The 14,073-nt window shown below is 57.8% G+C and overlaps 1 protein-coding gene across 1 annotated transcript; it reads right to left on the bottom strand.

Moving 5' to 3' along the window:
* Window positions 1-465: 465 nt before the first annotated feature.
* On the bottom strand, window positions 466-13,844 carry PLBD2 (phospholipase B domain containing 2). The gene is made up of 12 exons (XM_065417691.1): window positions 13,669-13,844; window positions 11,787-11,880; window positions 11,133-11,291; window positions 10,174-10,274; window positions 8,614-8,828; window positions 8,109-8,203; window positions 7,589-7,749; window positions 5,799-5,894; window positions 4,371-4,442; window positions 3,471-3,623; window positions 2,336-2,600; window positions 466-2,029 (listed from the first exon to the last, which is right to left on the bottom strand). The coding sequence occupies exons 1-12, from the start codon at window positions 13,842-13,844 to the stop codon at window positions 1,862-1,864; spliced, it is 1,755 nt and encodes a 584-aa protein (XP_065273763.1). The 3' UTR covers window positions 466-1,861.
* Window positions 13,845-14,073: the final 229 nt, after the last annotated feature.

The following is a 14,073-nucleotide window of genomic DNA, read 5'->3' as shown; positions in this document are numbered from 1 at the left end:
AGTTGAGCAGCATGGACCGACCGACCGACCCAGTTGTGCTGAATTGCTGCTTTCATGGATGCACCCAACTGTGTGAGCAGTAAGAGCTTGGGGCGAGGGGCGGGGCTGAGTGATGCAGGTGCAGGAGCGTCCTCACACTCACGCCGGAAAGGGCTGGTGGGGTTGTGATGGCGAGAGGAAGGAGCAGCGGAGGGCAGCTAGGAGCCCTTGCTGCTAGCTGGAAAAGTGACCTCACGGGAGATCTTCTGCACCCCACACACGAGCTCAGCCAGAAGTTCTGGGTCTGGAGCAGGAATCCCAGGGCGAAGTTCTCCGGCCCGTGCGATACAAGGTCAGGCTGGATGGTCAGAACGGTCCCTATGGGCCTTACCAATCTAGGAGTCTTCATGGCAGCTGAAACCCCAACCCGCCTCCTCTCATCCCGAGAGCCAGGCAAGAAACAACTCCGCGAGTTTTATTACTAAAACCAAGCCAAAGAGCTCTTTTAATCCTGCTTACACACGATCCCCGAACTCCTGGGTTTGCACTGGGGACCCAGAACAAGCCCTGCGCTGTAGCCCCACTCGGAGCCAACTGGCAGCTAAGCCAAGGGGGTGAGAACGCCTCTGGCCGGGGAGCATCTGAGCCTGGCTTTAAGCCTTCCTTGCTGTCACTTTTCAAGGGGAGTGAGGTCTGCCCTGGTGGTCTCCTGCCGAACCCTGCTCCATTTCCCTTTAACGGGCAAAAGCTTCCTCACATGCACAAGCCCCACGCCTGTGGCGCCATGTGGGTCCAGGCCTAAGGAGGTAGCGGGCACAACAGGCACAAAAGCAGAAAGATTTCAGGTTGAGGCGGTGCCCTGTGGGCAGCCCGCTGGGCTTTTCCTTCGCACTGATGCCAGCAAAGCAAAGGGCAAGGGCATCACCCAAGCCACAGCTGCATCAAAGAGCAGCGGAGGATTCAAAGGCAGCGTGAACAAAACAGCAGCAGTCACCCCCAGGCACTGGAGTGCAGTGCAGAGAGACGCAGCAAAGGGGTGCGGGGGGGGCAGCCCTCCCCCCCCCTGGAGAGCACTTCACCAGCGATCTTCCTGGGGCTGCAGACACCAGCTGGGACAATGCCCTCCCTCAAGGCCCAGCGCTGAGGGATAGGGGATGGAGAGGCAAACCCGCCTCTCTGCCTTACATTCAGAGGGACAGCTCCGCCTCCGCTCCCGAGAACACTAGCGCTCCTTCCCGTGGGTCACCCCCAGGGGTTATACCGTGGACCCGCCCGCTTCTCGGTGCCACCACACAAGTTGGCAGCCCATGGGGGTCCCAGCAGGCAGCTCCTCCTTCCCCGGGGACCTGGTGGCAGCTCCGGTCTTCAGAGGCGGGAGTGACAGTGACCGAACAACCAGCGGGGCAGGGAAGGAGGGGAACTAGGGGGCAGGAGAAGAGGCTGGGGTTCCCCTGGCTTCTGGGGAGCGTCACAGTTTGTTCGGAGGGCAAGAAGCCAGCTTGCAAGTTAAGACAATGCAGCAAAATGACAAGCTGGGCCAAACCAAGGCCTGGCAGAAGCAGGTGCAATGGCCATCGGCTTCACCAAACTCCAGCCACTTACGCCAGGGCTAAATTTGATGCAGTAGCTGCACTGTACCCAAGATCATCATGCTGCCCCCTCTGTCGTTTCTCCCCCCACCCCAGGTATCCCCTGTGCTCCCCCTGCAGAGAGAGACATTCTTCCCTTATTTCTCAGGGGAAAGGCAGCTGGGGTGGAGCAGCCCCACAGCGGATAGGCCAGAGTCCAGACTATAACAAGACAGACAGGGGGACGGGACACACCCTCAGCACCCCTGCTCCAACCCACTCGGCCACATGCGCCAGGGGATCCAGGCTCCACTTCAGTCCCACCAGATCTTGATGGGGGGGAACTTCCAGAGGTCGGGGTGCCCCATGTGAAGCAGGTTGCTGTAGGGAGAGGTGCTCCACTGGAAAGGGGGGACGTCGTCCCAGGTGGGCCCGCTGGCGGCAATCAGGCTGTAGCCCTTGGCCATCGCATAGGACGTGATCTAGGGAGAGAAAACCAAGCATCTGACGATTTCCGCAGAGTCAGCGGGAGCATCTCTGGGTACAGGTGCTACCGGACGGCCTCCAGCAACTCGGGGGCAAGACAGGCGGAAACACTCGAACTGGGCTGAGTCCATGAAGCTGGAGCGCGCACACATATATGAGTTGTCAGCAGCAGGGATTGAACCCATGACCGCTGGATCCACCGTCAGAGTCAGAAGAGCTGCTCTTTTAGCCAGGGCTGCAGTAGGCTTCCCCCCTGCAGGAGCATGTGCTCACCCAACACAGACTCCCCCCGTGGCCCTCACCTTCATGTCCGTGCCCCCGTGCGACCGCTGGCGCAGCGCAGCGAAGGGGTAGGTCCCATTGGCGGGGTTGAGGTCCGACCTGGCGGCGATGGCGTTCTCGGCGTTCTGGGGTGGGTCGCAGCCCTGGCACCGGGACAGCGGGTCCTTCAGGAAGTCGTTGAACCTGAGAGGCAGCACGAACACGTTCAATGGAGGCAGCCCCAAGGGGAGGGGAGCTGGGCCCCGCCAGGCGCAGGCCTGGATTAGCCACTGGGGCAGCTCTGCCCTGGAAGGGAGGGGGGAAAGACCCTAGGCTGGGTTTGAACCGGGGATGGAGGGGAGTGATTCTGCTCTAAGTTCTTACACCAGGCTCATCGCTGTAGCAGCTGCCCCCAGAGCCTGACCCAGAAAGCCAACGTTGTCAGGGCAGAGTCTCGTCACCTTCAGTGAGCGCTGGATCAGGCTCCTGGAGCTATGGAGGTGGGATCTGACCTCAGTCCTCGCTTAGCTCGCGCCGAGGTTAGACCGCGCTGGATTAGGGGGCAGAGGGAAGTGGAGATTGTGGTCAGGGGTGATCAGCCCCGGGAGGAAAGCACTGAGAGCTTAGCCTGGTAACCAGAGACAGTCCTCAGGAAACCCTCAGGATCCGAACATCTCCACGCTGAAGGATGCTCCTGATCTGGCTTTTTGAGCCCACCTCTCGGTGTAACTGCACCTGCCTCGGCCGTCCCCCAGCCTGACACACAGGAGGGGCTGGCTCCTTCCAGACAATAGCCATAGTGCATCATCGTGCCATGGCACGATCACTGCTGTGACACCAGGCGTTGTCGAGATGCAGTGACAGCGCATCAGCTTCAAGGATGCCCCAGGACCCATTGTCAGCGTTCCACGTGGCCAGCACGCACAGCTGCCTTGTCATCATCAGGATAAGCGGCAACCCTACAATAATAGAGCCCTTAACACTCTCCGTCTGCCCCCACACAAACACACAGCTTGGTTCCCAGTCTGCACCTGTCCCCCCCGCACACCTTTGCCCGTGCCAAGGTGCCAGAGCGCATGGAGCATGTGTGTCTCGAGGGCCGCTCTTCCCACGAGCGATACGCCCTCCCGGCACGAGACGGCGCCAAGCTCCCTCTCCCCACAGAGAAGCCCTCACCTCATGAGCCGGATCATGGAGTTCAGGTCTTGGACGAGCGTCTGATTGCGCCTGAAGATCTGGGCGCGGGGGTTTTTGTCGTAGGTGAACCAGTCGCCGTATTTCTTCACCAGCTCCAGCTGGCCGCTGGCGTTGAAGATCTGCTCAAAGTACCTGGGGATGGGGGGGGAAGGGAGTAACACACAGATCGAGCAGGGACCCCTCCTGCCTTTGTACATGTGCCTCAAGGAATCCCACCCCCACCCCAGGGAGGCCAGGCCAGGTGCCAAAGGGATGGGGGAAGGTAAGGGATGGCTGGGTGATACGAGCACTCGCCTAGGACTTGAAGGTTCAGCTCCCTGCTCTGACCCAGACGTGCAATGTGACCGGAGGCAAGTCACTTAGCCTCTCTGTGCCTCGGTTTCCCACCTGTAGAAGGGGGATAACAGCCCTGCCCTGCCTCAGGGGGGGTTGTGTAAAGCGCTTTAAGACCCACTCAGTGAGGTGTTATTAGAACAGCCTATCAGGGCAAGGCCCTTTCTAAAGGGGCATTTCCACCCAGTTGTCACCCAGCTGCCAAGCCCACCCCATGCCAACCACCAGACAGCAACTAAAGGCGGAGTCCCTCTTAACAGCTGAGTGCTGCCCCCTTCTGGAACCAGGCAGCACAGCTCCCCGACAGCACAGCACTCCCCGCCCTAGCTGGCGGGGGAGCAGAGGAGAACGTTCCCCATAAGCCCAACGGGGTTTGGATCAGGCCTTCAGTGTGGTTGGAAGAGCACCCCATGGAGCGCAATGGGGGAGACAGCACCAGGGGTTGGGTGCCTATTCTCCCAGCTGACCCTTCCCTTCCCCCACCTCCCTGGAGTAAGATGCCCTAAGCCAGGGGGCTGGACTGGAGAGAGAAGAGAACCTCCTTACGGCACATTGTAACTGGCCCAGTATCCCTTCTGGTACAGCTCCTCTGTTTTGTCAGCCACGACCACCAGGCCCCTGAGAGAGAGAACGAGATGGGGCATGAGAGACCAGAACACAAATGGGAAGCAGATTGCATGCTGGGAAAGCAGGAGTGCAGCCTCCATCTCGGATCACCAAGAACCGGGACAATCAGGGGGCCAGAGGACTGCCCAGCCAGCGCCAATGGGCAGCTGCCCCAAGCACAGGCAGCCACTGGCTGCCCCAAGGCCCCCTGGCTCAGCAGGGGCTTCCGCGTTTGACCAGCGCCTACAACGACTGAACCGCAATGCAGCAGGAGAGCCCAGACAGCTGCAGATGAGCTAGCCAGCCTTGGGGGAGCCAGCCAGACCCCCCCCCGGCTCTATCCAGGCGACAGCCTCAGCATTAAAGACAAGGAATGGGACCTCGTCTCAGAGGAACGGGGGGGGGGGGTCGTCTCAGCCAGTCCAGGCTGTGCTGTAAACACAAGTGTCACAGCTAGAGCCAGAGCAGGGACAACAGACTCCATTTGGGGGAGGGGGGTGGAGCTGTAACAAACCAGGCATCATCCTGTCGCTCTCCAGAGCCCATGAGGAGGGCTGGGACAAGGAGCTTGATAACATTACTGCCGGATAAAAACAACAAGGAGTCCGGTGGCACCTTAAAGAGTAACAGATTTATCTGGGCATAAGCTTTCGTGGGTAAAAAACCCACTTCTTCAGATGCATGAAGTGAAAAGTACAGATACAGGCATAAATATACTGACACATGAAGAGAAGGGAGTTACCTCACAAGTGGAGAGCCAGTGTTGACAGGGCCAATTCGATCAGGGTGGATGTGGCCCACTCCCAATAATGGATGAGGAGGTGTCAATTCCAGGAGAGGGAAAGTTGCTTTTGTAATGAGCCCAGTCCCTATTCAAGCCCACTCCCAGTCCCTATTCAAGCCCAAATTAATGGTGTTAAATTTGCAAATGAATTTTAGTTCTGCAGTTTCTCTTTGAAGTCTGTTTCTGAAGTTTTTTGTTCAAGAATAGTTACTTTTAAATCTGTTATAGAATGTCCAGGGAGATCGAAGTGTTCTCCTACTGGCTTTTACCTCTCCTGGAATTGACACCGCCTCATCAATTATTGGGAGTGGACCACATCCACCCTGATTGAATCGTCCCTGTCAACACTGGATCTCCACTTGTGAGGTAACTTCCTTCTCCATGTGTCAGTATAATAATGCCTGCATCTGTAATTTTCACTCCATGCATCTGAAGAAGTGGGGTTTTTTACCCACGAAAGCTTATGCCCAAATAAATCTGTTAGTCTTTAAGGTGCCACCGGACTCCCTGTTGTTTCTGTGGATACAGACTAACACGGCTACCCCGATACATTACAGCCGAATGTTCCGAATGAAGGCACTTACGGGATCTGCTCCAGCACTGTGAGCACCCCCTGCTGGAGGCCAGCTTTGCCCGGCAGGAAGGTGTTATAATCCACAATCATCCACTGGTTGTTGTACCTGGGCAAGAGACGAGAGGGGAAGCGTTTGGCGTTCAGTGCCCTTACGCCATGGTAGTAAATGTCAAGTAATAGTCCTGGTGTACTTATGCTGTCACCACGTGGCTACTCAAGGTAACTACACTCTTTGGCATGTGATTTCCTTACTGTTAATAAATTTATACAGTCAACCCATGGAACTCGTTGCCAGGGTGTGTTGTGAAGGCTCAAAGGATAATGGGGTTCAAAAAAGAATGAGAAGTTCCTAGAGGATAGGTCCATCAGTGGCTGTTAGCCAAGATGGTCAAGGGCGCATCCCCGTGCTCTGGGTGTCCCTTAAACCTTGGGCTGCCAGAAGCTGGGACTGGATAATGGGATCACTCAATAATTTTTTATATGGAGATATACCTATCTCATAGAGCTAGAGGGGACCTTGAAAGGTCATCGAGTCCAGTCCCCTGCCTTCACAGCAGGACCAAGTACTGTCCCTGACAGATTTTTGCCCCAGATCCCTAAGAGGCCACCTCAAGGGTTGAACTCACAACTCTGGGTTTAGCAGGCCAATGCTCGAACCAGTGAGCTATCCCTCCCCCCCTTGCCATGTTCTGTTCAGTCCCTCTGAAGCACCTGGGACTGGCCACGGTCAGGGACAGGATACTGGGCTAGATGGACCGTTGGTCTGACCCAGAATGGCCGTTTTTATGCTCCTGTTTGAAGGATCCCTGTGTGGCTACAGTGTAGGCAACTCGCCCGTGACTGCAGTGGACAAACGGACACCATAGTGAGGAACAAACTGAACACAGTCAAGGTTTCAAACAAAGAGATTCCCTCCTACTCTGGTATTTCCACTCATCCGCCCCCGCTTCTCATCCCCTCGCCATGTCAGGTCATGACATCGTTTGGGGCTGGTGTCAGAACAAACTGCAGAGAAATCAGAAGGAGCTGTTCCATAAGCAATGCCTGCAGCACCACAGGTGGCTCTGAAAGCCAAGGAAGCTGCCCTCTGGCCAGAGCAATGGACTCACTTATTGTTACAAATCCATGGAGACCTAGGAACTCCCAGTGGTCCCTGGACCACCTCACAGAGGCCGAGTTTCAAAGCAACAACGGAGATGAAACTCAGGTCCTCCTCCTTCAAAACCCCTTTTATCTACATAAGAGGAGAGACTCCCTTAGCAGTACAGGTCCTATGACACACAGCTGAACTGTTCCACTGTTCCGTGCCTTTCCCCTACCCTTGATCTATCTTGGCTATTTAGCAGGTAAGTTCTTCGTGGCAAGGACTGTCTGCTACTGTGTACGTACAGCATGTGGCACAAGGGGCCTGATTTTGGCTGGTTTCTCGACATTAGAGTTATAAACATGACGACAATGACGATTAATAATAATTCCACCAGCAGCCGGCAGTGGTGCACACACAGACCAGCCACAGATTAGTAGCCTCTGAAGTCTGCTGCTTGGTCTCAGTGCCACTGACATCATGCAATGTGCCAAAACTTAACACATTAACTAACACGTGGCACCACATGGCCAAGGCATGTCCAGTGATGTCCCATGATATTGTGCCATCACCACAGAGCGCCTTGTGCAATAACCTGGCATCAGAGACAGGTTAGATCTTCCTGCTCGACTGAACTCAGCCATCCCATCGCTGCCGAAGGGAGGGGAGAGAGGGGGACACGACAGGAGGGTCTGGATAACTGCTAGTCGACTTACGTGCCACTGTTGAACTGCTGGAAGATGGCAGCCCACTCAGCCCCGCTCCTGGCTAGGCGGTTTGCCACTATATTTCTCAGCCACTCCAGGACACTCCCTTCCGGATGGATGTATTTCCACAAGGCAGCATTGCTGTTCCCGATGGTGGTTTCCAAAGTCACCTGCAGGGGACAGAACAGAGTCATAAGCGAATCCAGGCAAGGATACGCGTGATCCAACAGAGGCCAGACCTGGACTCCTGGCAATGGGGCGGGGGAGTGACACAGGCAGAGCCGGAGGGACAGTCTGCCCCATTGCCCATGTGAAGAGTGCAGTAGTAGGGCAGTACATAGGCAGAGGGAGATTAGGGTTCTGCACTGAGATGATAGGATTCCTGGTGTAGACAGTGACCCAGGGCCCTGCTTTGAATCCCAAAGCAGCAATGGGGCAGGAGGCTCAATCATTAGCCGGCGGAACTCAGGGACAGCTGGACCATGGGGGAGGGAGGCAGGGGAGGAGGGTGCAGGCAGCAGCTGCTCACCAAGCCACTGCTCAAGATGTAGAAGTCGTCTCCCGAGAAGATGGTGCCGGGATAGGACGAGAATGTCTGGACGTGCCCCGAGATCATGTCGTCACCTGGGGGAGCAGACGGCAGGGAGCCATCAGGGGTGCAGAGGCCACGCCCCATCACCTCCAGAGACGGGCCCTGCCAGCTTCCCACAGCAAACTCCGCCCCAGAGTGGCGGCAAGATCCAGCGGCAGAGGCAGGGGCAGGGGGAGCGGGACCCTTCTCTCTCTTCGCATAAGGAGCAGGGAAACTTACACAGCATCTTTGTGGGCTCTGGAAGTGCCAGTCTGGTGGCTACCCCTCTCGCCCTTCCCACGGGACAGCCAACAAGCCCGCTTCCTGGTAGCCAGATACATGCTTACTCCTGCTGTCTTATCACCCCTCGTCCTGCCTCCCTCCTCCAGCCCAGGGCCAAGGAGCTCCGATCCTGGTGCCGGCCCACGCGGCTACCCCCCAGGCCCCTGCCCGTGTTACGCACTGTGGGCCGAGGTCCGGAAGGGCAGCGTGTACTTCTTGATGACGCGCAGCATGGACTGGTAAGTGTTCCAGGTGTCATGGGAGACCAGGAGCTCCTGGTTCCCCGGCAGCAGCTTGAGGAGCGCAGAGCAAGACCCCGAGCCCAGCGTGTGCTCGCTTTCCGTTCTGTTCAAGGCCGACTCCAGGTCCTCCAGGTCCCCACCCAGCTGGAACAAGCTGGAGGCGGGGTGGGGGGGGGGGAGAGAACAGACACACCTGGGCTCATAACAACCCCCGGCAGCACAGACAGAGGCCCCTGGATTGGCCAAAGCAGAGCAGACCCTCGGGCCACCTACCTTCACCTTGGCTGGAATCCTGCTATGGGTTACCCCAGCTATGCCCACTCCCCGGGTTGGAGGAAGCAGGAAACTCCACCCTCCTGGTCCTGGCCATTTGCACGCGATGGCCCTAACGATCCCTTCTTTGTCCCCACAGGTTCTCCCTGCAGCCAGGACTCCCTTATCTGACCATGGATAAGCCGCAAGCCCTAGTGACGGTCATAAAACTGCAGCCTAAGGCAAATGCAGACACAGGGCATGGGGGGCAGAACTCCCGACCTTCGGATTCAGTGACTCAGGCTTCGCCTCAGCCCCAGGGGCTAATGAAGCAATAGTACACGGTTCGAGCCCAAGGCTGGGAGCATATCTGTATTTGGGAGCGGTCTGCCTGGGTATAAATGCATTGTGGGTAGGAAGGGCTAAGAGGTACTCTAAAGGAGCTGCCGGACTGCATTATATTTTAATTAAAATGGGAAGTCCTCTCCGTGTTGGGGTGCCAGCCCAAAGAAGTCATCAAGGCATCATGCAAACGTTAACAAGCAGTTCTCAGCACCCTCGGAGGAGGCAACTCCTCTCCCTGGTTTACAGATGGGGAAACTGAGGCACAGAGACAGGCTGACCAGGAGGGGGCCTGCATTCAGAACCCAGCAAGCGATACACGAGGCAGAAGCAAATCTGGCCTCACTCTTCTTCAGCGACCTTGGCTCTGCTGGGCCGACGAGAGCCAGGGCACGCTGGCTGGTCGGCAAGCTAAGTAGATGCGGGGGCGGGGGGGGTTTCTGCAGAGACAGGGGGTACAGCAACAAGTCCCAATGTCCAACCAGGACCCTGTATTTTAAAGAGCATGTGGTGGGGGTGCCATCTAGGGCTCAGAGCAGAAGCACGGAGTCAGAGCTCCTGGGTCTACTCCCAGTGCTGTTGCTGACTCACTATATGACCAAATTACAGCGCCTCTCTGTGCCTCAGTTTCCCTCTGTAAAATGCAGATAATAATGGGTCCCTAAAGCCTACAGCTTCCCTTTGCTGCATGCCTATGGGACGCCGCCCCAGCTCTTCCCTACAGCCACCAGCGAACTGCAGCTGCTGAGCACGTACCAGGCCAACACCCGTCTGCTTCCCCCAGCCCCACTGCGCTGGAGCTGCCCCATTCACTCCACCCCATCTCTCCAGCTCCCCACATCAGCCAGGACCGAAAGGGTTAAGTCCAATCACCCCGCTCCCGCCTCACGCCCAAAGGGACTTACAGGAAGCCAAACGGGGCGACCGAGAATCGTCCAGTCGGGAAAGCCACTCGCCCGTTATAACCGTCTTCCAGGCCCTTGAGCTGCAGCAGAGCCAGGCGCACCTGTAGGGGGAGGGACAGGCACACGGTGAGACCCCCACGCACAGGGCCCGGTGAGCAGGCCAGGGTCTGAGATCTCACCCCACATGTGGAGGGGAGGGGCTGGTAACAAGAATCGGAAAAGGGGACTCTAAAGGGTGGGGCAGTTCTACTCTGGAAAACGGACATCCTGCTCCTCCGTGTTTAATTGCATCTCAGTGACTCCAGAGGACGCTGCTCAGCCCGCAAGATGGATCTCCCCCGAACCTCTAGCCCAGCACCTCCGGAGACCCCCAGAGCCAGGCTGGGAGCGCTCCTCCACCAGCATCAAGGGTTCTGCCGGCCAAGTGAGGCCACTGGACCGAGTGAGAACTCAGTGATGGATCAGGCTCTCTATGACTCGCCCCCGAAATCCATCCTCCTGCACATACAGAACGACCCAGACAACGCTGCCCATGCAATGTCCTGTAGGAGGGGAAGTGAGGAGGAACTTCTCCAACTGACGCTGCAAAGAGGAAAGAGTTACGAAGGACAGATCGACTCACCCCAGTTGGAATTTGGCCAGGAGACCCGGGTTAACTTCAGTCCTGCACTTGCTTAAAGAGCCAGGGGGCCTCTAATGGCCATAAGTGGCCAGGGGTCCAGTTTTACAGCTCATGGCACCAAGTGACTTCCAGTTCCTGGCTACCCTTTGTATTTAAAGTCGAGCAATACCCAGGTTTTCACTGGCAGGGGCCTGGTCTGGGGCCCCTGTAGAAGAGCGGTGGGAATTGGCGTCTCAGACTCCAGCCCTGGGCCCAAAGACCCTGTCCTTTTCCCATAGCGACCGGCACACCCAAATAAATGCAAGGCACTGCCCACCCCCTAGCAGCACACACTCACCTGGTACCAGTACTCCAGAGCTTCTCCTTTCTCCATCTGCTCCTCCATCCAGGCCAGGTTGGTCTCGATGTAGCTCTTCAGCTTCTCGCAGTAGTCAGTCTGGTATTTAAAGGGGCCGCAGTAGCCCACCATGGTGTTCATCCAGTGCATGTAGATGAGCTGGAGGAAGAAGGGGGCGCAGTGTAACAATGGGCCTGCTCACCCCTTTCCATCCACTTAACATCCTGGAGTGAGGGGCTGGTTCTCCATCACCTCTGGGTGAAGCCAAGCCCTCCTCGCCAAGGCATCTTCTGTTGGCTGGCTGGAGAGCCAGGGACAAGCTGAACAGGGCAGGAGGCAGCCGAGGAGCGCCGAGAGGCAATCCAGCCACCCTGCGTTTCTAAAGGCTTCATTCAGTCTTGGCCAAGCTCAGCTCACATGTGAAACGAGCCTGAGAATCTCAGCCTCGCCCCCTCCCCCGGGCACAAGTGAGCTGTTAACCTGTGGCGCCACTGGCCATCTCTGATAGGAGAGGCCTAGGTATGGACTAAGCTGGGCCTGAGTCTAGACTGAGGTGCAGCGGCATAACTGGACGGGGGGAACCTAGGACTGGGACACCAGGGGGCTCTGCAGACCAGTGGGTCTGACTCTCCCCTGCCATGCACCATCATTTACCTGTTCGGACACAGCGGCTTCGGCCAGTCCCGCAGCATAGGCCTGCAGGCTGTCATTGTACTTCTCGCTGGTGGCCAACTCCAGGAAGGACCACCTGCACCAAGCAAAGAGGACACTGATTGAACAAGGGAAAGATCATGCACAATGGCAAGTCTCTATGCGGCCCATAGCAATGCACTCCCTCCAACTGGACTCCCCGGGGGCTGTGTATGTATCTTACGTTATCTGAAGGACACTTCAGATAAAGGCTCCAGTTCAAGACAAAGCAAACCCCTCTCTGGGCCTTCCTGTGCTTTGCTTCTTGTTTGCTTTGTCTGGAGCTGCTCCCAAGAATCCCAAAGCACTCTCCCACCACACAGCTGGGGCTAAAGACACCCTGGAGCCAGGGGAGGTGCTTACCGGGGTCTTCCTCCAGAAGGGGGACATCAAGGGCAAAAGGAAGAGGATGGGGGACCAGACAAGCTTCTGCTCTCCCTTAAAGGATCTGCACAATCATTGTCCCTTAGGTGGGTATTGGCATTTCCATGGCATCCAGCACTGCTTTGCACTTGCACACGCGTTCACTAATTCAACCCCCCCCCCAAAAAAAATCCCTAGGAGGCGAGATGTGGAGGATTAGCAGTGGACAGAGTGTATATATTGGGGGGCCCTCCACAGGGGCCAGTGGAAATACAAGGGGGCAGGGCCTTTGGCAGCTGGCTCAGGGCCATCTATCTCGTAGGCACCCCTTTGCAGCACTTCAGGGCAGGGGCTGTCGTTTAGCATGTGTTTGTACAGCACCTGACACAGCTCCAGGCTCTAAATGGTTGATGCTCAGATACCATGGGGATAAAGCTTTATGCTGCTGCCTAAGACAAGCTCAATCCTAACTGGAGCCTCTTGGTGCTAGGGCAATGGGAATAATAATGTCTAGAACACAAGGAGGAAAAGCCACTGGACAGCGTCTCTTTCACGAGCAACGCAGAGAGATGTGCATGTGCTTGCAAGGCCTTCCCCACACCGCAGATAGACAGACTGTTCGTTCTGCAACATGGCACAGGCGGCAGCTTGGCCTAGCGGAGTGAGTATGCACTCCGAGGGTCGCAAGGGATCCAGGCACTGTACTTGGGCGGCTAGCCAAAGCCACCGCCCGCGCCACTCCAGCCACACTGCTATTGCTAGCACACTCGCTCCAGCGCAGCTAGCCTGCATCTATCTCCCTGCACTGGAAAGCACCATCCCAGCTGCCAGGTGGACGTACCCAGAGCGATCTCAAGGGTGGAACTGCACGGATGCTACACACGCCGCATTACTCCCCCTTTCGCGATTTGCAATGGGCTTTGCCACAGGTGGAATGCAATAACCGCAATGGAAAATGAAATCAAACGCGCGTGGGGCCATTGGGCCGCGGGACTGCGGGAAGGTGGCGCAAACAGGCCTGATGCTGCAGAAGTGGCAGAAAACAAGACAAATGGGATGAGCCCCTGGTTAGGGGCACTGCAGCCTCACTGAAAAGCAGAAGCGAAAGGGGGATGAGAAAAGACACAGTTAGATCTTGTTGACAGATGTTTTCACCAGCACAGGGCCTTGGGGAGAGGGAGGGAGGGAGATGGAAAAGGGCCAGAGAAACCAGCTAGAACAGCCCCGGAGCAGAAACTCCCCCAGGCAGGGCAGCTCCAGGACCCGACCCTCGCCCCCCACCGCACCCCAGCCTCGAGAGCTGCGAGGGGTCCCTTCAAAGGAGCGACCCCCCCCCCAGCGATGGAGACCCCAGCCCAGGCTCGCTCGCTCCCAGCTGCCGAGTCTGAGCTCGCCCGGCGTCCCTGGGATCAGCCGGATCGTGCCCCGCGGGACCGGGCCCCGGGGTTTGCACACGCACACACACACACACACCCCCGCCTACCCCGTGTCTTGGATCCGGTCGGTGAGATTGGCCCAGGCGACGGCGGCGGGGTCCCAGCGCGGGACGATCTGCAGCTGGCCCGAGGCGGGGTCCAGCAGCACCGAGCTGCAGCGCGTCTCGGGCCCGGAGAGGGGCAGGGCGGGCGGCAGGAGGCTCAGGAGCAGCAGCAGGGCCATGGGGGCGGCGGCCGGGCAGCTCCAGCCGCTCAGGTACCGGCCTGCTCCGCCCGGGCTGTGCACGGCCCCGCCGCGCAGCGCCGCACAGGCCGTGACGGGGCGGCTGGGGGCGGCCCCGCTTCAAGCCGCCCGGCCCCTTCATAGCCACGCCTGGGGCGAGCGGCGGAGGCCCCGCAGGGGGTGGGCACCAGGCAGGGCTGTGTGAGGCTGGCGCAGGCTGCACCCCCTC

Source organism: Emys orbicularis, chromosome 16 (genome assembly GCF_028017835.1).
Source record: "Emys orbicularis isolate rEmyOrb1 chromosome 16, rEmyOrb1.hap1, whole genome shotgun sequence".
Taxonomy (NCBI): Eukaryota; Metazoa; Chordata; order Testudines; family Emydidae; genus Emys; species Emys orbicularis.
This window is presented reverse-complemented; position numbering and strand designations above follow the sequence as displayed.

Excerpts from the sequence above, each read along its gene's own strand:
- PLBD2 (XM_065417691.1), bottom strand. The coding sequence starts at position 13,844 with ATGGCCCTGCTGCTGCTCCTGAGCCTCCTGCCGCCCGCCCTGCCCCTC. Across the intron at positions 10,275-11,132 it reads CTCTGGAGTACTGGTACCAG|GTGCGCCTGGCTCTGCTGCA; the intron begins GTGAGTGTGTGC and ends CTCCCCCTACAG. Across the intron at positions 8,829-10,173 it reads GTCGCCCCGTTTGGCTTCCT|CTTGTTCCAGCTGGGTGGGG; the intron begins GTAAGTCCCTTT and ends CCCCGCCTCCAG.